This window comes from Talpa occidentalis, unplaced genomic scaffold (genome assembly GCF_014898055.3).
Source record: "Talpa occidentalis isolate TD23 unplaced genomic scaffold, MPIMG_talOcc4v2.1 talOcc4.3, whole genome shotgun sequence".
NCBI classification, from domain to species: domain Eukaryota; kingdom Metazoa; phylum Chordata; class Mammalia; order Eulipotyphla; family Talpidae; genus Talpa; species Talpa occidentalis.
In genome coordinates, this window is record NW_023603184.1 from 137073284 (window position 1) to 137099175 (window position 25892).

Below are 25892 nucleotides of genomic sequence, written 5' to 3' on the forward strand. Positions count from 1 at the left end.
AGAAAGCTTACTTGAGAAGTGCCACTTAAGCTTGAATTTGAAGAATGAGTTAATTGGGGAATGGTCATGATGAAACAATGCTGGCAAATCAAACTGCATGTGCAAAGTGATATGATGTGATTTCCTTTTGATAGAAAATAAACTGGTGTGACTAAGTGAATGATGAGGCTAGTGAAACAGAATCAGGTTACGCAGGGTCTTGTCAACAATAGTAAAGATTTTAAATTTTACTCTACAGGTAATACAGTTAGTGACGTGAAATTCAATGAGGGATTTTAAGCAGAGAAATAAGTCACCACTGAATAAAGAGGTGATATGGTTGGTTTGGGTTTAGGGAAGAGCGTGAAAGAAACTAGAAGAAAACAAGGCAACCAGATAGGAGAGTATTAAAATGATTCCACCTTTTGTTAACCTTGGTTATCTCATTTAATCCTCTTAACAATAAAAATTTGATGATTTTACAAATGAGAATACAGGGAATCAGTGACATTAAGTCCAGGTGAGAGAGGATTGTGCCTTAAACTAGAAAAATGATACTAAAGATGCACAGAAAGATTCAAGACAAATACTGGAATAGAATCCATCTTGAAAAGGATATGGATGCATGGGGTGAAGGAGAAGTCAAGAATGGCTTTCATTCTTGACTAGTAAGTGGACAAAGGGATATGGCACTGAATGAAATGGTATACTGGAGGAGAAAGAATTTGGGTATGGAGAGAAAAATTAAGACTGGTTATATTTGAAATTCCTAAAAATATCAAGTTGAAGTGTCAAACAGTGGGTTATTTAGATCTAGAATTGAAAACAAAGGGAACAGGATGAAAATAAAAATTCTTAAGTCATCAATTTATAAATGGAATTAAAGCTTTGGGCAAGGGCCTCCCCTGGTGGCACAGCGGTTGAGCGCTGGGTTGCGAGGCTGCCCGCAGCCTCTGCAGCGCCAGTTCGATCCCTGGCCACTGGCGAGGGTCCCACCAAAAAAAAAAAAAAAAAAAAAAAAAGCTTTGGGCAAAAGGGAAGAGTAAAAGAACAAGACCTAATACCGAATCCAGGCATTCCTAAACTCTATCAAACATCTCTATGATAACCAATTACTTTAACGTGACCAGGTTTTTCAGTCCTCATTCAACTTTACCTTTCAGCAAAATTCAATGCTGCTGATTACTTTTCTCACCTCTTTTACAAGACTTGTCCTCCTCCATTCAGTTGTTAAATTATCAAGAATCCTTCAGTGTTACATCTTAGGTCCACCCTCTTCTCCAGCACTATACTCTTTATGCAATATCATCTACTTCCACAGCTTCAATTACTATCAACCTAACAGATTACATAGATACGTTTACCTATATTTCCATCCCAGGACTCTCCTCTGAGCTCCATCCTACTAGATTCAATACCTACTTCATATGTTCTCAAGGTATCTCTTCCAGTTAAGACTTGTCAGACACTGCCACCCCAAAAAAGGTATTTACACAAGGTAGAAATTTTCAAAGAACTACCACAAAACCACTACAGGCCAACGCTCCAGGACACAGGATTATGCCATTAATTACAATTCGCTTTCATGGAAAATGACCTAAAGTGGGTAAACCTGACAACCTTATCTGATGATTAGAGATGGAAAGCAACCAAATGCACGACAAAAATACAACTCAAGCCTCTTAGAGCCGGCTAGGGAAAAGAAAGTGAAGAATGGTCAAGAGAGAAGAATACCATGTCCAAGGCCTGATGGATGGATGGCAACGGAAGTCACCTGGAGACACAGCAGGCCTCGCTAAGGGGCGAGTGGAGGGCGATGACAGCCCTTGCGAAAAGGGGCCACGTTGGGTTGCGGAGGGAGCGAGTGACATTAAAGACCAGGTAAAAGGAGAGCGAAAGCCTGGTGGGGGGACCCAAGTAGGGTACCTGCGAGGCCAGGGGGGCGTCGAGGGGTTGGGGGCAGGCTGAGCAGCCGCGGGGCGAACTCCAGAAGAGTGAACGCCGAGTGGGCGGACCGCACGGGGCGGGTGGGGGGCTAGGGAAAACGGCTCAGTTGAGAAGCTCGCCGGGCCCGCCTTACCTGCGCTTGCGGGTCCGGAGCCCCCGACTGGCCTGCCGGAAGCACCGAGTCCGTGCGGAGGGGGAGGAGCCCGGGCTAGGAAAGGAAGGGACACCCGGCACGTAGGAACGAGACCCCTCGCTCCCCCCAGTCAGGGAGGGCGGCTGATGGCGGGAACTGTGACCACACGCAAACACGCACGCACGCACGCACACTCGACGCCGGACCACACTAGGCGCGTGCGCGCTAGCTTGCAAACTCCGCCTCTCCTGTGCCCTCGCTCCGCCCCACCACCAAACGAAGTCTCGCCGAGGGAGGCCCGCCCCGGCCGGGAAGTAGTACGCATGCGCACTTTTCCACGTCGGGCACTTCTCGCCCTCCCACCATTTCCCCTCTTACAGTCCTGTGGGCATGCGCATACCTCCGAGACGGCCCGGATTTTCCCGCTCTTCACTGGCCACCGGAGGGGGGTCAGAGTTCATGCCCCTCTCCTGGGATACCTGCCTGAAGTCGGGGGGTGCGGGGACTCGTAGGTGGCAGACGTATTTCCGGTACCGAATCTTAAAGGGGCAAAGAACATTCTCCGGCCCTGTAAACTCGGCTAAGGACCAGGAGGCGGGAAAAGGTGGTGTGGGCGGGGTCAGGGGTTAAAGGTCAGAGGCTGCTAAGGGGGCGGAGCGAGCCGGAGGCGGATGGCGGCTGCGGCGCCTCATCATCTTTGGCGGCAGAGGCGCTGAAGCGGGGACGCTCGGCGGACGCGTCCGGCGGTAGGAGGAGAGCGGCGGCCGCTCCCAACATGCACAGTCTGGCGACGGCTGCGGTAAGCGCCCGTGCCGCCCGGCTGGGCCCGGAGCCTCAGCGCGGCGCTTCGGCCTCCTCCCCTGGTCCCCTGCGTCGGGCCGGGTCTCTGGCTCCTCCGGCCCTTACCCCCGAGGCTCCGGGCCGGGTCCGCCCCGCGCCTGGGTGTGTGGAGCCGGCCCCACTTCCCCGGCCGGCCGGCTCGCGCGGCCTCTCCCACCGGCGATAGGCTTCTTTTCCGGCCCCGGGGCCTGGTCCGGCGCTCGGAACCCCTCCCTCGCGGCGGGGATCCACCATTCATTGATTCACTGCGCGGACCAACAGTTTCTGGGCGCCAGTTGCGTGTTCGGCGGCGGCGGGGATGAGGCGAGTTCCGCGGTCAGCCTGACAAGGCCGGTGCTCTCGGAACTCACCGCCCGGCACCTCGTAGCGCGAAGGAAATGGCTTCTGGCTCTACCTCCTTGCTTTGCACATGGAAAATCTGAGACCCAGAAAAGTGAATAATTACTACGTCTGAGTTGCGGTTTTCTGCCTTTCAAATTTTTCTCACACTTCTCATTTTACCGGCGGGATCTTTTCACAAGAAAAATGGATCGTGAGATGCTAAGGCTTCTTATTGCATTTAGATTAAATCCAGACACCTTGCGGAGGCTTGTAAGGCCTCACCTGTACGAGATAGTCTTTATTGCCTTTCCAGGCAGTCGTCTTCTGTCATTTGCTCTGTAAGCTGGCCGCCGTTTCATCCCTTCTGCCTGTGTTTTTCCACTTCAAGGTGCAGTTTCTGATCTCTGCTCCAGGAATGCTGTTCTTACTCCCCCTCTCTTAGGTCCACATACAGCTTGTGGGTATAATTGGTCGATCTTTCCTTGGGTTTCTGCCTCGAGTGGCCTTCCCTGACCCTCCTATTTAAAGTAGTTCTGTAAACTCCAATTGTTTTTTGTTTGAGTAGTCTTTATAGCATTGATCTCAATTTGCAAGTTTTGTATTTGTTTGCTTGGTTATTGTCTATCTCCCTCTTGAGGCCAGGGGCATGAGATACTGTGGTTAGCCCAGTACCAGGACAGTTCCTGGCATAAGGTTGAGAGTTCCTGTTTGCTGGATAAAGCGGGATAGGTGAGGGAGGTTACTACTGAGAGCACATAGCCATGATGGGAAAAAGGAATTATGTGATTTAAACACATTCTTCTGAACACCCTGTCCCAACCTTTTTGGTTTCACTGAGGTGAAGTGACTTAAGGAGAGTAGTACACTTAAATTGCATTACCAGGTAAATGAATGAGTACTAAATGGAGGACCAAAAAGTTGCCTTAACTTTAAATTAAAGAAGTGAACTGAGTGTGATTAGGTTAGAGAAAACATTGTCATTTCCAAGGCCAGTGGCATATGTCACCATTTTTCTAAGTGTAACTATTCAGAGTGGAGAGGTACCTTTTATATTTCTCAGGTGGTTATATTTTCCTGATTTTTTGGGGGGGGGAGGGGGTTTGTTCTTCTCCCAAATTATACATGTAATTTAGAAAGAAGTCCAAAGATGAGGTTGCTGCTGGTAGGGGAAAAGCAGTTTAAACAAAGAAAAGGTTAGCTTATTTGTCTCTCAAAATCTGTGTCTTCTCCAGGCCCTGAGACCAAAGTTCTGTTTTCCCTATGCCTTCCCCAAACTCTATACCTATTCAATTCCTTTTATTTTCAGTTTTTCCCTCAAGCATTTTTTGAAAAGCCCTTATAGCTGTGGCACATTACTTATAATAAGTATTCAGTTAATTTTACAATACCTTACACTTATTTGAAACTTGAACTTTTAAATATATTTTCACCTGTTAGGCTGTTAAGATTGCACAATAGTTTTGACAAGTTCCTTTGTACCACTCATTCAAGAATATTTGGTTAGTGAGAAGACTGAAACAGAAAAATTGAGCCACTTATTTCCCAATCTTTCATGCCTTTAATTAGAATAAATTGCCTGTATTATTCTGATCTGAGTAAAGGAATGTATCACTCAGAAATTGAGAAGAGTTAATAATACATGCAACAGTACCCATAATAATCTGAACTAGTTGGGAAGATGCTTACTTTTTATCTAATGATGAAAATTTGTAACTTGTATTTATCTTTAGTTCTCTTTTTTAAGTAACAGATAAATCATCCCTTAGGCTAGAGAGACATTAAGACTGTGATCACAAGTGAATGCAGGATGCTAGAAAAAGGAATTGAGATAACTTGAGAAACATCTTAAAATTTGACCCCAGCCTGGGAGCTACCCACATGGCGCAGCAGACCTCTCCTGACTCGCCCTCTGCTCCCCTTGCAGTGTACATCTGTCAATCTGCCTATTCTGCTCCCCACTCTGTCTCTGGTGAATCCTCTCACCCCCCACATACCTCTGGCTTTTGCCCCAGCTCTTGTATTCATAAATAAATAAATCTTAAAAAAAAAAAACAAAAACATTTTGTGGGCCTCCCTGGTGGCACAGGAGTGGAAGACACAGCCCTATCAAGCTGTCGCCAGCCACTGTAATACCAAGTTTGAGCCCCGGCCTGACCCACATCACACAGCAGTCTTGCCCCCTGCTCCCCTCAGCAGTGCATTTCAGTACATCTGCCTGTTCTATTCCCCACTTTGTCTCTGGAGAATCCTCTCACCCACTGTACCTCTGGCCTACACTCCAGTTCTTCTATGCAGAAATATAATAAATCTTAAAAAAAAAAAACAAAAAAAACAAAACTTGTTACAGACATTGGAGTTTGTGTCAGGTTAGTAAAACTGTACATCTTCAGGGATAATGGGTCTTCTATAGTGAATGCTATACTACTGATCTGATGCAATCAAAGGTAAGCCTTTAGGGGATATTAGGTATGTATTTAAAAAAAAAAAAAAGTCCCACTGATTTCCACTGGCAGTTCTAACATACTTAAACTGTTTCCCCTTACTTTCCACCTTTTCAGCAGCATCATTAGTCACTTTATATCTTTTTTGTTCCAACGGTGCTGGACTCCCAGGTGCCTTCCTCTTTGGCAAGTGGAAAGAACACTGCACTCTGAAGGATCTAATTCAAACACTGTCCTTCTGTTATAGGACAGCCCCGATATTGAACGGTTCTATGTCTCCTTTTGAAGCTTTAAGCCAATTCCCTAACTTTTCTTTGCTTTTTCACTTTAATTTTTAAAAAGTAATTTTGAAGGACATCCTGGCCTTTATTTTATAAAGATGTAATAGTAAGCTAATTCAGTGTTTTCCTCTAGCATCATTCAGAAAGTGTGTTTTCTTTTTTTTTTTTTTTTTAAGATTTTTAAAATGTATTTATGCATTCAAGAACTCGGGTGTGGGTGAGAGGATTCACCAGAAACAGAGTGGGGAGCAGAGCAGGCAGATCTACTGAAATACAATGCCGAGGGTAGCAGTGGGTGAGACAGGAGAGGTCTGCTGAGCCATGTGGGTTAGCTCTCTGGTGGGGGATTGAACTCATGCTGCAGTGGTTGACAATAAACTTGATTGCGCTAAGACTTTAATCCATCTGCCACCAGGGAGGCCTCAGAAAGGTGTTTTCTTAGAGTATCTTCATTATGTAGACAGCTAAAGCCATCTGTTGAGTCACCTCCAGATTTGGGGCAATAATCTCTATCTCAATCTAATTCCTTTCCTTGTTCACTGTCCCATATTCATTAGTAGGAAAACCAGCAGGTCAATAAACATAGAATTCTTTTGATAGCAATGCTTTCTATTTAAGAAAGTCATCAATACCAACTTTTTAAATTCACTCAGAGGGAGAGAAATCCTATTTTCCTTTTATGGATAAATGTCGATCACTTTTATTTAATTTCTAGGTATTTTTTCACATAGTTTAGCTCTTTCAGAGATAACCAACTATTAATTACAACCCTGTGTGATTCTTGGAGTTAACCCATTGGTGACTGGCTCACTATGGTTAATGTCTTGCTTGTGCTAAGTTTTGTTAAAAGAAAAAAAGTGTTTTGAAATACTTTTTCTATTAACACCCTGTTAAAGAGAAAAAGAGTGATTCCTTCCTAAATTTTGATAATACAAACTTTTAAAAACATATTAAAAGGAAAGGACCACAGGCTTTAGCAGACCATAACTAAAAACATGCAATCATATGCTTTCTAATCTTGGAATTAAGTGTCAAATACTAATAGTCCCTCATAAATGACTGTTTCTGGGTATGTGATGTTTGCCTACATTGTTTACTTAGAGTTTCATCAGTTGTAGAATGAGAATAATAACCACATTGTTGTGGACATTGAATGAAATCATGTTTCAAACAAAAATATGCCACACAGTTTCTTCTCTTCCCTCATCCACCCATCCCCTCTTTCACTTCTCATTCCCTTTTAGAAAGAAACCAGTTTTTAGATTCTATTGTTTTTGTGAAAGGTTTGCCTAAATGATCCTTTGGATTCAGAAGGGGAGATTTGTATACATTTTGGATTTTTGTTAACACCAAAGTCTCCTAAGGTGTTAGAGGTGTGCTTTGGAGTTTTATGCAGGGATAGTCTCCAAAGTATTTTGTCAGTTGTCTAGTAACAAATTAATAGATAAATCAATGTGTAGTTTAATATGTAAAGATATTTTTCTCTTAATTTTAAAAAGTAACTGGGCCTCCCCGGTGGCGCAGCGGTTGAGCGCTGGGTTGCGAAGCTGCCCGCGGCCTCTGCGGTGCCGGTTCGATCCCCGGCTGCTCCCCGGCCACCAGAGGAGGGTCCCACATGGCGCACAGACCTCTCCTGCCGCCCGCTGCTCCCCTCAGCAGTGTGCTTCAGTCCTTCTGCCTGCTCTGCTCCCTGCTCTGGCTCTGGTGAATTCTCTCACCCTCCCGCGCTTCTGACTGTACCCAGTGCATGTATAAACAAACAAATAAAATAAATAAATAAATAAAACATGCCTCAAAAAAAAAATTTTTTTTTAAAAAGTAACTGAATTTCTGACTTATAAAATTACTTGATGTATGTATATATATGCGCACACACATGCACACGCCTGCTAAATTATGCCCTTGTCTGAGTCATATGTAAAACTATTTCAATGACTTTTCCTTTAAAATGATGGTTGTTAAGTGCCTCATAGTCTCAATAAGTAAATTTTTCTTGACATCAATGAAATTGCTCCTGGTGTTGATTGTTCTTGCAGATTCTGCTGAAGTAATGGCAGTTACATTTTAACTTTTGTCTTAGATTCTTGTAAGTTCTCTATCTCTGTTTAAATCACAGTAATAGTTTTTTAGAAAGTCATCTTTAGATCAGACCTAATTTTTCAGGCAGGTTAGAAGCAGCATTGGCAAAGCAGTTAGAGTATGGACTTTGTTGCCAGGCTGCCTGGGTTAAAACCCCGACTTTGCCACTTAATTTTAGATAGTATCCCTGTTCCTCAGTTCCCTATCTATAAAACCAATGCGGTGATGGTGTTTATTTATGCAGTGCCTGACAGAGTAAGCACAATACATGTTAGCTCCCATTTTTATTTTAAGAAATAATTGTATTCTATGGGGACTCAATCTGAGGGGGTAGAGGAAAGCAAATATTGTTTAAAAAATTAAAACAGGGCCTCCCTGGTGGCGCAGGTGATTGAGCGCCCCCTGTAAGGCTGTCTGCAGCCTCTGCAGTGTGGGTTTGATCCTGGCCGGCCAGCTGACCAGCCAGTAAGAATCCCACATGGTGCGGCAGACCTCTCCTGTCTCGCCCGCTACTCCCCTCAGCAGTGTATTTTGTCAGTCTGCCTGTTCTGTTCCCCGCTCTGTCTCTGGTGAATCCTCTCACCCTCCATGCATCTGGCCTGTACCCTGGTTCTTGTATAAATAAATAAATCTTTTTTAAAAATTAAAACAATGATAAATGTTAAAATAAAAAAATCTGAATATTCAGGGAAAAAATAAAAATAAATTAAAATGGGGGAAAAAAGAAATAATTGTATTCCCCCCATAACAAGTAGGTATTCTGTGGGTATAAACCAACTCCTGCTATTAAATTGGAGCAAAATTCAATAATGATGAAAAGGAGGGTTCTTATCCCAGGTATTTCCTGGTACCAAACTGCCCTCATTGCCTACCATGCTATAATGGCTACAGATTCCATAGCACCAAACCTGAGAGAACTGCATTATACCTACCTGATGTCCCCAACTCTTAGAACCAAAGTCTCACTGATGCTGCAGTTTCCACAAGCAGCCTCAAAAGTTGGTATATTGCTAATAGCAGGTTGCCGTGGCCTAGGGACCCAAGTAGACCTCAGGCATTGGCCCTCCAGTGCCAGCACCACTCAAGGGGCACTGTCTCTTCTACTGGAGTCAGGCCAGCTCTGGAAAGAGAACATATAGAGAGGGATGAGGCCTGGTGTTCAGAACCTGTGCATTGGTAGCTACCAGGGCAGCGTGGGCTCCCATGGGCAGAGAGGGCTAGAGACATGCTGGATATGAGTCACAGACTGAATTTAATGGGGATGATGGAGCTTACTTATGGTGGTGTTTGAATAATAGGACTTAGGAGATATTGACTGGACTGAATAATGAATAACCAAGATAGATTTACTGTTGGTGCAGTGACTGTAAGATTCCCTTTATTTACTAGATTGTTGGTCCAAGACAGGAAACCCAGAGCTAAAAGTTTAGCCCTGGTTTCCACTAAACTTTTGAAGTGATGTACTACTCTAAGGACACCCTGTCTTCTGGCGGGAATTACACTTCCAAAAATAATTTTTTAAGTTAAGAACCTAACTTAACTAACTTAACCTAACTATAGAGATGCATAGAAAGGGCAAGTGTTTGGACAATACTGCTCTTGTTGGGAGAGGGGAAAACTGTCCTATTCCTTCTACACCATATTGTTTTAGAAACATGTTTTCTTGAGGAAGGAACATCATTAAAATGGTGTCAAAATACGGCTTTTAGCAGATCACTCTGTGGCACTTGGAGAAGACTTGAGCTGCATGGTATTTCAGCCCACTTAGCAGAATACTTTGTGATTCATTTTGTCAAGCAAGTATGAATTGATAAGCATCAAGCTAAAAGCTTATAATCTTATTTATAGAAAGCTGTTCAGTTTAGTAGAGTAAATGTGAATATACCTCAGAGTCCACCTTAGACTCATTCTATTCCTCAGCAAAGACAGTTGTCCGTTTTGTTCTTCAACTTATCCCTCTGTGCAATTCTATCATACTGAGGTATAATGGGAACGTGTAAATACTGCAAGAATCTGCCATACAGTGGAAGAAAACATTGGAATATGTTTTATAGTTGGATGGAGTGAGCAAGTTAATTCCTCAAAACTTTAGTGATGTCTTATAAACATAGATGCTTTTTTCTGTCTGCCCACCCTTTTATTCCTCATTGTTTGGGAGGAACTAGGTGAGAAAATATTGGGCATAAGGGTAGCAATCACCATGAATTTGTTAGGATTTTAGAGCTAGAAATAGTAGCAGTGGGCCTCCCCGGTGGCGCAGCGGTTGAGCGCTGGGTTGCGAAGCTGCCCGCAGCCTCTGCAGCGCCGGTTCGATTCCCGGCTGCTCCCCGGCCACCAGAGGAGGGTCCCACATGGTGCGCAGACCTCTCCTGCCGCCCGCTGCTCCCCTCAGCCGTGTACTTCGGTCCTTCTGCCTGCTCTGCTCCCTGCTCTGGCTCTGGTGAATTCTCTCACCCTCCCGCGCTTCTGACTGTACCCAGTGCATGTATAAACGAAACAAACGAACAAATAAATAAATAAATAAAAACATGCCTCTATAAAAAAAAAAAAAAAAAGTTTTAAAAAAAAAAAAAATAGTAGCAGTAATCATTTTTTTAGTCCGCCATCTTATTTTCCAGATAAGAATAATTAAGGGATTTAACTAAGACCACAAGGCTATTTGACAAGTAAGAAGATTATAGAGATGCTAAAATTGGGGGACAATACTGTGATTGTCAGCACAGCAGTGAACACATATTCTGCATGTCTTTTGGTACAAGTCCCTACTACATGAGTAAGAAATGAGTGATTCTCAAAGAGATAGAGGTAGAATATGTACAAGATACATTAGAAAGGTGAGATTTTTCAAGTCACATAGGTTTTCTGCTCCATCAAGGTGTGGGGGGGGTGGTGACAGAATTATTGGGGAGGGACCGATAATGGGTGGGGACAGGGTAACTTTTCTTTCAAGAATTATAGGCACAAGAAAAAGTTTTTTTGTTTTTTGTTTTTTTTTTAGATTTATTTATTTATTTATACACGCACTGGGTACAGTCAGAAGCAAGCGCGGGAGGGTGAAAGAATTCGCCAGAGCAGGGAGCAGAGCAGGCAGAAGGACCGAAGTACACTGCTGAGGGGAGCAGCGGGCGGCAGGAGAGGTCTGCGTGCCATGTGGGACCCTCCTCCGGTGGCCGGGGAGCAGCTGGGGATTGAACCAGTGCTGCAGAGGCTGCGGGCAGCTTCACAACCGAATGCTCAACTGCTACGCCACCGGGAGGCCCCACAAGAAAAAGTTTTAAAAGATTTTATTGTATAGGATGAAAAGTCTCCCATATAAATCCCAACCTTAGAGATAACTATAGTTAATAGTTTCTTATATGTCTTCTTAGAAACATTGTGCTTGAGTATATAAGCATTATGTGTATGTATATCAATGTAAACACGTTGTATATACTGTTCTGCACTTTGTTTTAGTTTTCATTTAGTCCATTGAGAGCTATCTCTCTTTTTTTTTTTTTTAGAAATATAGTGTTCTATATAAAAATGGTACCATGCATATTTAACCAGTTTCTTATTGATAGCTATTACTTAAAGTTTCTGCTTTTAAAACAAGGCCACAGTAACATCCTAGTATGTGTTTGGTATAGCCCAAGTATATCTTTAGGATAAATTCTTCTTCTTTTTTTTTTTTTTTTTTTTTTTTTTTTTTTTTTTTTTTTAATTTTTCTAGAGGCATGTCTTATTTATTTATTTATTATTTGTTTGTTTGGTTTATACATGCACTGGGTACAGTCAGAAGCGTGGGAGGGTGAGAGAATTCACCAGAGCCAGAGCGGGGAGCAGAGCAGGCAGAAGGACCGAAGTACACTGCTGAGGGGAGCAGCGGGCGGCAGGAGAGGTCTGCACGCCATGTGGGACCCTCCTCCGATGGCCGGGGAGCAGCCGGGGATCGAACCGGCTGTAGAGGCTGCAGGCAGCTTTGCAACCCAGTGCTCAACCGCTGCGCCACCGGGGAGGCCCCTAGGATAAATTCTTAAACGTGGACTTAGTTAAGGGTATGTGCATTCTAGATTTTGATAAGTACACTGCCAAAGGAGTTAAATTTGTTTACGTCAAATGTATACATTTAGAAAAGTACCCTCGGTATTTATGAAAAATATATTTACTCTAAGCAGTACTACAAAGTGACACTTGGTTCGAATCTAATGAAACTCATGTTTGCTTTCTTGTTTTTCACCTGAAGCCTGTGCCAACCGCACTGGCTCAAGTGGATAGAGAAAAGATCTATCAGTGGATCAATGAGCTGTCCAGTCCCGAGACAAGGGAGAATGCTTTGCTGGAACTAAGTAAGAAGCGAGAATCTGTTCCGGACCTTGCACCCATGCTGTGGCATTCATTTGGTACTATTGCAGCACTTTTACAGGTGAGTAAAAGTGGCATTTCAATCCTGTAACATCACATTTATTTATCTCTCTGCCTTTGTCTAAATGATTGTGAAGATTTTAGGAGGATTATTTGTTAAATGTTAGCATTTCTAAAAATTTATTCACAAAAAGCACTTAAGGATTATTGGATACTACACAAGAGATTTAATTAGTTTGAGATTAGAAATCTGTATTTTTTTAACAAGCACCTCCCTCCACTCCCAGGTGATTCTGATGTAGGTGGTCTAAGAACTGCACTTTGAGACCTTTAACTTTAGGGAAACGACAAAATGATTCTTAATGGCCGGTGGCAAAGGTGAAAAGTAAAGTATAAGAGCCTCCCTGGTGGCCTAGAGGTTAAATCTCAGCACTAGCACCACTACAGCTTGAGTTCAATCCCTAGCCTACATATGGGGAGCTAACCTACATATGGGGCAGCAGACCGCTCCTGTTTCTCAGGCAGCTCCCCTTAGCAGTGTATTTCAGTAAATCTGCCTGTTCTGCTCCCAGTTCTGTCTCTGGTGAATCCTCTCATTCCCCCACCCCGACTCCTGCACCTCTGGCCTAGACCCCAGTTCTTCTATGCAAAATTTTTTTTTTTTAAAGGCAATAAGAAAAGTATAAGTACGGGGCCTCCCCTGGTGGCGCAGCAGTTGAGCACTAGGCTGCGAAGCTGCCCACAGTCTCTGCAGCACCGGTTCAATACCCCGGCCACCGGCGAGGGTCCCACATGGCGCACAGACCTCTCCTGCTGTGCCCACTGCCCCCCTCAGCAGTGTATTTCGTCAGTCTGTCTATTCTGTTCCCCACTCTGCCTCTGGTGAATTCTCTCGCCCTCCTGCGCTTCTGACTGTACCCAGTGCTTGTATAAATAAATAAATCTTAAAAAAAGAAAAGTATAAGGACGCAGGATATATTCTGGGGAAACAAAATGTTAAGATCAAGAGAAAAATGGCTGTAGAATTTAAGATAGGTACACTTAGGCATCAAAGAATAGAAAACTTACTTGGTTCTGACCAGAATGGTCCCTGGTGGAGAATAAATTGATAAGGTATAGTCCTAAGATATCAAGATAGTAGAATGATCATCTATTGCTTAATTTTTTTTTAAAGATTTTGTTTATTTTTGCATAGAACTGGGGTGTAGACCAGAGCTGAGGGGGTGGGGTGAGAAGATTCACTGGAGACTGGAAAGCAGAACGGGCAGATTCACTGAAGTACATTGCTAAGGGGAGCAGCATGTGAAATAGGTATTCTATCCCTGCTGTACGTAGCCAAGAAACTAATCTTTTTTTTTTTTTTTTTTTTTTTTTAAAGATTTATTTATTTATTTATTTATACAGCCACTGGGTACAGTCAGAAGCGCGGGAGGGTGAGAGAATTCACCAGAGCCAGAGCGGGGAGCAGAGCAGGCAGAAGGACCGAAATACACTGCTGAGGGGAGCAGCGGGCAGCAGGAGAGGTCTGCGCGCCATGTGGGACCCTCCTCCATGGCCGGGGAGCAGCTGGGGATCGAACTGGCGCTGCAGAGGCTGCGGGCAGCTTCGCAACCCAGCGCTCAACCACTGTGCCACCGGGGAAGCAGGCCCCCGAAACTAATCTTTCTTATAGGAACATTTTCTATGTAAAATTTTGCTATTAAAATAAACGGTATTATATTTAGTAAATGATCATCTTTTACAGAGAGCAAATACATGCGTTGTTGTTTGTATACATCCCTACCAATGTTCTTGTTTCTTCCATTTTTCATTTGCTACCTGACCATACTCAGACTTCTTTATGAGTCACTATAGTTCACTTGCTTTCTTTTTCTAGGCCAACTATCTCTTCACCATAACTTAAAGAAGTGTGTTGACAAAAGGAGGGATTATGAATGTAAATTGATTACTATGAATAATACCGAAAGTAATCTGAAAGCCTCTGCAGATACAGGGTGTAAAAGGAAGTATAGTTGCTCCCATACAAATCTTCCCAGAGATATGTAGAAGTGTCGCAGATGGCTTAAGTATATATTTGATTAAATGACAGGAATATTTTATTTCTGCTCCCTCTTTGATGATTCAGTTCTTACAGGGTATGTGGAATTAGAGGGCTTTAAGTTTCTTGTTTCAAATTTTTTTTTCTAAATATTTATTTATTTATGGGCCTCCCTGTTGGCGCAGCAGATTGAGCTGTGAAGCTGTCTGCAGCCTCTGAAGTGCAGGTTCAATTCCCGGCCGGTCAGGGAGATTCCCATATGGCGCAGCAGACCTCTCCCGTTGTGCCCGCTGCTCCCCCTCAGCAATGCTCTCGGTCCATCTGCCTGTTCTGCTCCCTACTCTGTCTCTGGTGAGTCCTCTCACCCTCCCACTCCTCTAACCTGTACCCTAGCTATTGCATAAATAAAAAAATAAAATCTTTAAAATATATATATTTATTTATGCATACATGAACTGGGGTACAGGCCAGAGGTGCAGGCAGTGAGAGGATTCACCAGAGACATAGTGGGGAACTGAACAGGCAGATTGACTGAAATACACTGCTGAGGGGAACACCAGGCCAGCCAGGAGAGGTCTGCCGAGCCATGTGGTAGCTCCCTGGCCAGGGGATCCAACTTGTGCTGTAGTGGCTGCGGTTAGCATCATAGGTTGCGTCTTAACCCTGGCGCCATCAGGGAGGCCCTTAAGTTTCTTGTTTTAATACCATGGCAATGAATTTTATAATAAGTTGTGCTAATTTCCCGGTGCTAATTTCCTTTCTTTTAGGAAATTGTAAATATTTATCCATCTATCAACCCACCCACCTTGACAGCACACCAGTCTAACAGAGTTTGCAATGCTCTGGCATTATTGCAATGTGTGGCATCACACCCAGAAACCAGGTAAATGCTTTGGATAAGTCTCTGACCAAAGGTTTGTATCAAATGTGATCCCAAACTTTTTCTGTATAGTAGGAAGAAGGACATGCAGGAGGGTGTATGTGTAGGGGTGTGACTCTTCAGGACGCACATTTACTTTTTTTCCCTAAAGAATTACTGGTTTCTAATTCACCACATGTAATAATGATACAGTGTTGTTTAACTTATTCTTTTATATTTTTCTTTTGCTTTTTCTTATTGTAGTAAAATACACACAACATAAATTTTTCATTTTAACTCTTTTTAAGTGTACATTTCAATGGTATTAAATACATTCATAATGTCATCGCCATCGCCACCATGCATCTCCATAACTTTTTTCACCTTAAAAACCTGAAACTGTATACCCATTAAATAATAACTCACCATTTCTCCAAACTCCAGCCTCTGTCAGCCACTGTTCTACTTTCTGTATTTTTGCTTTTGACTACTGTGAATACCTAATCATAAAGTACTTTTCTCTTTGTAATTGGCTTGTCTGTCTTAGCATGATGTCCTTAAGTTTCATCTATGTTGTAGCATGTGTCAAATTTTCCTTCCTTTTTAAAACCAAAAAATACCATCTCATTGCTCTTTACCCATTTATAGTAATGAACTTTAAAGGAGTAGTGGTCACATCTGAGGGAAGGTCAGGCATACAGCCCCCTCCTGAACCCATGTAGCCATCGCTATGCCATGTGAGAGTTTAGTAAATATTTGAAGGGCCTTTTCTCACTGTGTCCAGATTTGACTTCAAAATCTTTCTTAACAAACAGGATTCTCAGCAACCTGTGTAGTAGATGAGATTGGCATACAAATTGAAACATTTTGTCTTCCTGCCAAATCTGACAAATTAAGAGAAGGGAAATCCTGCTTTGTAACTTTTTTTTTTTTTTAAGATTTATTTATTTATACAAGAACTGGGGTACAGGCCAGAGACGTGGGAGCATGAGAGAATTCACCAGAAACAGTGGGGAGCAGAACAGGTAGACAGACCGAAGACACTGCTGAGGGGAGTAGCAGTTGCGACAGGAGAGGTCTGCCGTGCCCTGTGGGTAGTTCCCTGGCCGGCCGGGAATTTCAAGCCCACGCTGCAGAGGCTGCGGACACCTTCACAGCGCTGGGCTCAACCCGTTGCACCACCGGGGAGGACCCTGCTTTGTAACTTGTGGCTCTAAGACACTTAATCGTCATCTAATTAAAGCCTTCCTCTCTCTTGTAAGTTTCCTTATAAAATCTGAGTGCTTGGTTGGCACTGACCCTTGACAGCTCTAGAATAGTTACTGTTTTTCAAGAAATGCAAGAGTACTTTGAGTGTTAAAAATTTTGAGTGTTGATAGTGAGTTTTTGTCTCACAACTATGAGAATTGCTATTATCAAAAAGGAAAACAACAAGTATTGATGAGTATATAGAAAAAGAGAATGGTAGGACACCGTTGGTGGGAATGTAATTTGGTACAGCCAATGTGGAAAACAGTATGAAGGCTCCTCAAAAAAATTTAAGAGTAGATATACCATATGATCCCAACTATTCAACTTCTGGCTGTTTTCTGAAGAATATGCAAACAGTAATTTGAAAAGATAACCTATACCCCTAATGTTCATTGCAGCATTATTTATAATAACCAAGATATGGTAACAACATAAGTATCCATCTGTAGATAAATGGATTAAAAATTGATGCGCACTGGCACACATACACATGCATGCACAGTGGAGTACTACCTAGCTATGAGAAAAGATGAAATCTTGCTATTTGTGACAACTTGGATGACCAGTACCCTCAAGGATATTGTGCTACGTGAAATAAGTCATAAGAAGAAAGACAAATACTGTGATTCTACTTGTGGGATATAAAGAGCAAAGCAAGCAAACAAACAAAACAAAAACAGATTTACTGAGACCAGATTGGTGGTTACAGAAGGGAAGGAGGGGGTGGAGGGTGACTAACCGCTAAAGGGAGTTATTTTTATGGTTGTAGATGGAAACTAGGTGGTGGTCATGATATGGTATAAACAGATGATGAATTAAAATACTGTATACCAGAAATTTAAATAATGTTATAAATCAGTGTTAAGTCAAAGATATATTAAAAAAATATTTTTGAGTGTTGGCTCTCCTGCAAGATATAACTCTAAATAATGTAAATTAGTAGACTGATTTCCAATTAGTTTCCTGACATATTAGCTGAGATTGAAATATTTTTTAAATGTTTGCTGTGTGTGAAATGCCCTAACCAAAAAAAGGAAAAGTATGCAGTTAAGCATAGCAGATAAACCTGTTAACTATGCTTTATTTTGTTGTATCAGTTTATAAGATCTTGTCTCAATGTACGTGTGGTGATTATTACTCGGTGGTAAGTTTGATGGAAGAGTACATCTAGAAGAATCTCTTGGGTACATGATTGCATTTTATGAACTAGTTTTAAAAATCTATACTTTGGTATTTTATCAGTTTTTAATGCATTTGGTGCTGACTACAAGGAAAATCACATATTCTCTTAATCATTGGCCTGAACTCAGGTTTTTCAGCCCTGGTACCAACGATATTTTGGGCTTAATAAGTCTTTGCAGTGTTGGGGTGGGGCAGAGGGCTAGTGGGAAATATCATGTACATTGTAAGATGTTTTGCAGCATTCCTGACCTCTGCCCACTGGACGCCAGTAGTATCCCCTTAGGTGTGACATCCAAAAATTTCTGACAACCAATTTGCCACATGTTCCTGAGGGTAAAAGTGACCACTGATCCTCATTGATGACCAGCATCAGTGTTTTATAAGATTTTCTTGCATAGACAGTATTTAGAACTTAAAGAACTTATCACCTAGAAATTTGAATATTCAAAATCCTTAGAATTAATTCTAGGCTCTAAATTATTTTTTATTCTAGGTCAGCATTTCTTGCAGCACACATCCCACTTTTTTTGTACCCGTTTTTGCACACTGTCAGCAAAACACGTCCCTTTGAGTATCTTCGGCTAACCAGTCTTGGAGTTATTGGTAAGTTATTAAGGTTGTTTTCCAAGTCTGAAATCTTCATAATAATGGTCTTAAATTGGGTGTCCTATCTTACCTTTTATCGTTTTGTTCATTAATTGTTACTTTGATGTAGAGTATTTTCACTAATAAATGTTATCCAAAATATGATGACTTTTTTTTTTTATAGAGGCATGTTTTATTTATTTATTTGTTTGTTTGTTTTGTTTATACATGCACTGGGTACAGTCAGAAGCGCGGGAGGGTGAGAGAATTCACCAGAGCCAGAGCAGGGAGCAGAGCAGGCAGAAGGACCGAAGTACACTGCTGAGGGGAGCAGCGGGCGGCAGGAGAGGTCTGCGCGCCATGTGGGACCCTCCTCCGGTGGCCGGGGAGCAGCCAGGGATTGAACTGGCACCGCAGAGGCCGCGGGCAGCTTCGCAACCCAGCGCTCAACTGCTGCGCCACTGGGGGTGACCATAAAAATACGATGACTTTTATGAAACCCCATTCTGAGCATTGTTAGTAAGGCTATTATTAAGTGCCAACATTTGGGATTAAATTCAGGATATATGTAGAAATATTTACTGGAATTGTAGGGCGAGTGAAAACCAGTCAACAGATAGAGAATATTATTACAGAAATAAGAATTTGATTTGGGTTTTGTGTTGTCTTCTGAGCTGTTTTGTTTTGAGGAGTTTGCCTTCTGCTATTGCACTTAAATTTTGCACGCTTAATGTTTCCGTATACGTTTACTATGAGAGATGTGTCTAAAATACTTTTTACTTAAGAAAATGATATATCAGGACCTCCCTGGTGGCACAAGGGGTTAACACGCAACCTATGAAGCTGTCCGTTTCCTCTGCAGCACAAGTTTGATCCCCGGCTCCCTGCTGGCCAGGGAGCAACCCACATTGCACAGCAGACCTCTCCTGGCTGGCCCACTGCTCTCCTCAGCAGTGTACTTTGGTCAATCTGCCTGTTCTGTCTCTGGTGAATCCTCTTACCACTCCACATCTCTGGCCTTGTACCCCAGCTCTTACATGCATAAATAAATAAATCTTCCCAAAAAATGATATATCAGGCAGCTCTCCTGACTGCCTGTGACTGTACAGATGTCTCTTTTTCTTTCCCCTTTCCCTAAAAAACCTGTCCTTTTAAAATGTGGGAAAAAAAAAGAAAAGAAAATGATGGATCAGCTATTTTAGAACTCAGACTCTAAAGTAGTAAAGAACTGTCTTTGTACTTGTGAAATGCAAATACGTTCAAGAAGGTTTCTTCAAATGATTCTTCTTTCAATGTCTTTTTCTCATAGCTTTTACTCAGATACTACCCAAATAATAAGATCATTGGCTATACAAGCATCATTTTGATTAGATTATTGTTATATTTAACCTGTATTCTCATCTCTTTGATTATAAAGCACGAATTTAGAAGTATAAGTTAAAATTTGCTATTTCTAAGACCTACTTCTAAGAGACATTTTTTCCTACTTTTGAAGTGTTATCGCAGATACTCCAAATGAATGTTTCTGTTTTTTATATTTCCTTCCAAGTGGTACTCTAATTAGAAACTTTTTCCCAGTGTATTCTTTTCTGCTCCTTAAGCTAGATAAATTTCTTTCATAGGGTTAAAAACAGCAGAATGATTCTGCCAAAAAAAAAATTTGATGTCCTTAACGTGATTCAGTCATCACACTTTTGCTCTCTTTTGACCACTGCAGTTGGATGATGTAAGAATAAAAGCAGTGGAAGAATGGAAAAAGTATTTGGACAGTATTAAACTAGTTGTCCATTCTTGCATATATTTTCTGAAACTCACTTTCTCCAAGTTAATTTGGAGAAGAAGCAGTGGTGACTATTTCGGCCAAGACTTTTTTTTTTTTACAGTTCAAAGGTTATCCAGGCAAATTTGAATATAAATGAAATAATATGTCAGAAATCAGAAAATATTTGAAATTGAATAAAGTAAAAACAAAAATTTGTAGACAGAGTTAAAGCAGGTCTTTAAAGGACATTTTATAGTATTAAATGCTTATACTATAAAAGAAGGGATGTGTTTAATCTTTGATCTAATCCTTCATCATAACAAAGAAGAAATTAGCTTCATGAACAATATAAGTTAATTTTAATTGGAAATCCTCACTTTGAAATAAATTTGTCTACATTTTCTTTAGGGGCCCTGGTGAAAACAGATGAGCAAGAAGTAATCAACTTTTTGTTGACAACAGAAATTATTCCTTTGTGTTTGCGCATAATGGAATCTGGAAGTGAACTTTCTAAAACAGTATGTGCTTTTATCTTATAGTCTACATTGTGTTGACTCTTGATCTACTTGTTTTTGATCCTGGTTTCATTTTCTACCTCCCTTGGGGCTTTTTGAAACCTTTGTGAATGTTTTCACTATTGAATAAAAACTGTTATGAAATGATAATTTAAAACCCAGAGCCTTCAGAAGAATATCAAGTTAAACAGGGCCTCCCTGGTGGCATAGGGGTTAAGTCCTAGCACTATCACTACTACAGACTATTTGATCCCTGGCCTGGGAACTATCCCACAGAATGGCACAGCAGACCTCTCCTCCCTTGCCCGCTGCTTCCCCTAGCAGTGTATTTCAATAAATCCACCTGTTCTGCTCCCCACACTGTCTCTAGTGAATCCTTTCACACATACCACTGCACCTCACCTCTCACCCCACCGCGTCTCTGGCCTACACGTCAGTCTCTACGTAAAAATTAAAAAAATAAACATAAGTTTCTCCCTTTTCTCTGAACCTGCTTCTCACTGCATAAGTGTATTATTTCTGTTCTTTATATATATCAAGTCATAGTCCTATTGTCTTCTAGTATTGACTGTTGCAGTAAAGTCTTGGGCCAGCCTGATGATTTCTCTTTCATTTATTCTGGTGTCTTGCTTTCGCAGCATTATTGTGCTGTATTTTCTAGGACTTTTATCTCTTACTTTGCTCTCTAATGACTTTCTGTTCTATCCCAGTAAAGTAGTAAGATAAAATAATTCCCACAGTTGGTTCTGATGAGCAGCCAAGAAAAAGAATCATAACAATTGTTTGACTTGAACTGGTCTAATATTTTTTAATTCCTTCTATGTTGGAGTTGAGAAAAATGTTCAATATAATAGTATTATGTATAATACTTTTTGTACTATGACTTTCTCATCAAGTTGTGGATAATTCATGATTATTTTGGGGAGAATGAATAAATAGTTGGAAAACAAGTCTTAGCAGTATTTTGGACTCCTTGATTTTGTTTTACTTCATTCAGGTTGCTACATTCATCCTCCAGAAGATACTCCTAGATGACACTGGTTTGGCTTACATATGTCAAACATATGAGCGTTTCTCCCACGTTGCCATGATCTTGGTAAGTTCTTTTATCATCCCCCTTTTTGCAGCTACTTCTGATCCCAGGGCTTAGTCCCTTTGCAGTTGACACTGAGCAGCTTTAGATAACAACTATGGAACCTTATATAATGATTCTTGGAATATCTGATGTCCAATGTCAACGAGAATTTTTTTTTTTTTATTTCTGACTCTACCACCCTGTTTGGGGGAACTAGGGTAAGATGGTCCTGCAGCTATCCAAAGAGCCTTCTGCCCGTCTGCTGAAGCATGTAGTGAGATGTTACCTTCGACTCTCAGATAATCCCAGGTAAACATTTACAGGATTTCTAGGATTTGGGGGAAGTACTCTGGCTAATTGTTGCCCCTTCCATAGCATAACTCCTTTATCTTTAGTAGAAGGAAGGAATATAACTATATTTAGTTTTTCTAAGACAGTTTGATTAATCTCTTCTAAAATCTGAAGTCCTGAATTTAAAAATTCATCAGAGTTGTATCTATCCACTGTAATTTTGTAATTTCCCTGTGTTCATTTTGTCTCTCTGTACCCTACTCTAAAATTCCAAAGTCCAGATAATTTCTAGGGAAGCTTTATGATTCATTACTCCTGTGGTTTGAACTGTATATAGCTATCCAAGTGGTCAGAAAGTGAGGCATATTTTCAAAGATCTCTTAGAAAGGGAAAATGCCCAGAGGGCTCTTGGGTAATAGTTCCAGTTCTTTATTTGATTCCTGTAAGTTCCTTCCTTGAGCTAATTATTTTTATCTCCTTACGTTCATAATCTTTCTGCCAGAAATCATACATTGTAGATCTAATGCACTTTAGAAATGTTTGACCTTTTGCTTTGCCAATCCATAATTTATGCTTAAAGCCACTTGCTCAGATTCTGCTCAACCACATAATGGGGTAATTTCTGTGTTCCTAGGAATAGGGATAACTTGATTTAATATGAATTCTATCTCCTCCCACTGAGCTATATTCAAATCCTAGTTATTTCTTCTACTGTTTTGTCCTGTTCTTCAGTGGTTCCTGTTTTCTCCAGTTTGAAAATGTTTACTTATATTTCTACTTGTACAAAGAGAATAGTCCAAGTACAAAAGCCATCACTTTTTTTGAAACAGCTTGACATATTGTTAACATTTACCTATTTGAGGTTTTCAAATTTGACCTTCTGCTGGTCATCTTTTAAAGAAAATGAAAGATTTAAAAGTTCAATAACGTAGCTACCATAATTTTGTTTTTACTCGTCATCTTTTATTGAGGTTTAACTATAAAACTGAAACAGTTTTTGTAAATAGACAAATTTGTATTAGTTTAAAATTAAAGTTCATGTTATATCCCATAAATGTACTGATTTTGGAAATGTTTTATTTACTATAACCCTTATATTTCTTTTTTTATTACCCATACATTTATGTCATGAATATATTGACAGTATTTATTGTAAAAAATTGAGTTGATGTAAATTACTATACTGTTTAGTTCCACTTTGCTTTGTCATAACATTCTACATTGGGGCATCATTCTGAAAATGTTTGCAGACTACAGATCCTGGAAATCTCTGAGCTATAACTAATAGAAACATTAAAGAATTTTGAATTCTTAAAGTAACTTGACAGAGCTATAGAATCCCAGAATATAATATCCAGAGCTATAGATATCCCAGAATTATGGATATTTATGTATAATGAGGGGGCTCTTACCTGTCCCCCAAATGTGGGTTTATTTGTTGGTCTCCCTGGTTGGTGTGTTTGTTTCTGATGTAGGGCACGTGAAGCGCTCAGGCAGTGCCTCCCTGACCAGCTGAAAGACACGACTTTCGCCCAGGTGCTAAAAGATGACACCACCACAAAACGCTGGCTTGCACAACTGGTGAAGAACCTGCAAGAGGGCCAGGTCACCGATCCCCGGGGTATCCCTCTGCCCCCTCAGTGATCCTCCCCTGTTCCCTCCTACTACTCCCCCAAGTTGGGGGAAGGAGAGGGAACCTGCAAGGAAAACAGCTCAGGTTTTATCGCCGACTGGGAATAGACAACCTCAATGCTGAACTGCACTGGAGAAAAGGGGCAGGGTACCCCGCTGAGGTGTGAGCTGCCATCTCAGGCTGCCTTGAGGACCTGGGCTCCTTCTGCTACCCCCAGGAATTGGGCTCCTGACAAAGCAGTCTGCCACCACAGCCCCAGGAGGGTGTCAACACCAGCAAATGCTGTACTTGCAGCACGCCCAAGCTTCCCCACCTCTGCCTAGCCACTGGCAGGGAGGGGAGACAGTGGTGACAGCAGCTGCACTCTAGGCATGGTAAACGCCTGGGACCAAGCCATGAGGCGTTTTTTTATTTTGCCTTCCTGGAAGATTAAGATGTGTCTCTTCATTCTCTCAGTATTTGTTTACTTTGGGTTTTTTTGTTTATTTTTAATCTCAGAGAGAGGTGTGCTTAGTGGACATAAGCTGTAATATTCAGCAAAATATTGTCAGTTGGCGCTGTTTACAAGTTTGTTAGCTGCATAAGCTCAATAAAAAGTTGGTCTGGGCATTACATCCCCTCTAGCAGGCCAATAGCTGCATGAGCTGTTGGGAGGAAAGGGAGGCAGGGGAAAAACACAAAAGCCAAAGGACAGCAGGAACCCGCCATTTATTTCCCTCCCCTTTTCCAGTCTTCTGCCCCCCAGTTCTGGATGCCACAAGGACCTTAACTTTGTTTCTGGCTTTAGCTGCTAGCTTTTCCAAATCTCAGTGCTTTCCCCTTTTTCACTTTCCTCTATTTAAACAAATGTCTTAATTCATCAGGTGGTCCTGGAAAAGGTATTGTATTGGGGGAGGAGAAGCAGCAATGGACCTCACCTTCAAGTCCTCAAGGATATTTTCTGAATGACTTTTAATAGGGAGGTGCCTGAGATTACGATGATAGGCTACTTGATGCCATTCTTTGCTCTAGTGTGAATTTCTGCAGCTCCATCTGTCTTCATGACTGTACTTGAAGCAGTATTGTCTGAGTGAGTTAATTTTTCAGATTCGAGATGGAGGGTTGGACTCTGCTTGCTCATCACTCAGCCTGTTTGTTTTTTTTTTTGTTTGTTTGTTTGTTTGTTTTGTTTTTTTTTTTTTTTTTTTTTTGACACATTCCCTTTTGGCCTATGGGAATTACAGGGTTGCCACTAAAATATTTTCCACTTCTTCATATTTTTCAGAGAATCCCCCTTTGCGTCTTTGAAGCTTCAGATTATTCTATTTGTAATCCAGAAAGTTTGAATCTATAACCCAGTGTAAACTGTTTTGCTTTCCCCCCCACCTCCCACTGCCAACACCTGTTCTCTCATCCCCCTCTCCAGTCAAAATGGGATTGTTAATCCAACTCTAGAGAGGGACCAAGTATTTTCTGTCCACATCTCACATGATTGAAAGTGTGTCTGAATGATTTGGGGAAGACCTCAAAAGGGCATGCTCAGAAAAACCTTTGCAGAGGCAGTTTTGCCAACCCAAGGGCTCTTTCAAGCCGACTTTCACAAAGGGAGCCGGCCTTGTTAGTTGGCTTCTGTCTCTTTAGAGCCAAGAAAGTTGTAATTAAGTAACCTGTATGTGGGAAGGGTAGAATAAGCATTTATTCCCCTGCCTTCCAAAACGAAGAGGAGCACTAAGCCAGCTCTCCACAATCTCAAACCTAAAGAAAAGAGGTCTTGGAGAAAGCAGAGAACAGCATGGACTGAATAGACAGCTTGACTCCCTTCAGCCCGTAGTTTGTGTTCTGGAGAGCCCAGCTAGGGTAACCCTGATTTTTGCCAACCACCTTCCTGCTGAGCCAAAGTTTTTCATTTCCCCTCTGGGGAAGCAGCTGAGGCCCAGGGCCTTGCTCCCTGGGAAATTCTCTCTCCATCTTTCGGTGCATTGGCCATGTTACCGTGCCAATAATGTCTTAATTCTTGTTCCATCTATTCTCAGCTGGCCTTGGACCCCACATAGGTATTTGGGGGAGGAGTGAAAATGGATATTATTACTTGCAGTTGATCCTGATGTTGCGCGTATGAAGAGATCCCTCCCCTTATTTTGTGTTTTCCATCCTTCTCGCTCCCTCATCAGGATTGAAATAAAGCGTGCTTTTGTTTTTATAAAAATAATTTTTCCTTTAAATTGGTGATTTTGTTTTGTCAGTATGGAGATATCTAGGTACTTTGTTCAGATGATCCTCGCCACCCCTGCCTGGGCCCTGTGTTCACCTACACATACACACTGCCCTGCCCAAGATGGTGAGTCCTTTGAGGTGTGTTC

General features: G+C 41.7%; 2 protein-coding genes across 9 annotated transcripts in view; one reads left to right on the forward strand and one right to left on the reverse strand.

The window, feature by feature from the left end:
• The window catches only part of USP37 (ubiquitin specific peptidase 37), a 72719-nt gene extending 70022 nt beyond the window's left edge, over window positions 1-2697 (reverse strand). For 5 of the 7 annotated variants that reach the window (XM_037524032.2, XM_037524031.2, XM_054700079.1 and 2 more), the window contains exon 1: window positions 2060-2250. The gene's annotated coding sequence lies outside the window, so the exon portion shown is untranslated. Of the gene's footprint in view, window positions 1-1905; window positions 1931-2059; window positions 2251-2459 lie in introns of those variants that run through there. The other 2 variants (XM_054700082.1, XM_054700083.1) reach the window with 2 other exon arrangements.
• Window positions 2698-2705: 8 nt separating this feature from the next.
• CNOT9 (CCR4-NOT transcription complex subunit 9) lies at window positions 2706-25748 on the forward strand. Of its 2 annotated transcripts, none has more exons than XM_037524033.2 (8): window positions 2706-2858; window positions 12244-12423; window positions 15168-15283; window positions 18186-18295; window positions 20448-20557; window positions 21552-21650; window positions 21847-21938; window positions 23396-25748. In XM_037524033.2, the coding sequence occupies exons 1-8, from the start codon at window positions 2835-2837 to the stop codon at window positions 23562-23564; spliced, it is 900 nt and encodes a 299-aa protein (XP_037379930.1). In that variant the 5' UTR covers window positions 2706-2834; the 3' UTR covers window positions 23565-25748. The 2 variants fall into 2 exon arrangements, with proteins under 2 accessions (XP_037379930.1, XP_037379931.1); XM_037524034.2 differs by lacking the exon at window positions 2706-2858 and adding an exon at window positions 3163-3332.
• The last annotated feature ends 144 nt before the right edge of the window (window positions 25749-25892 follow it).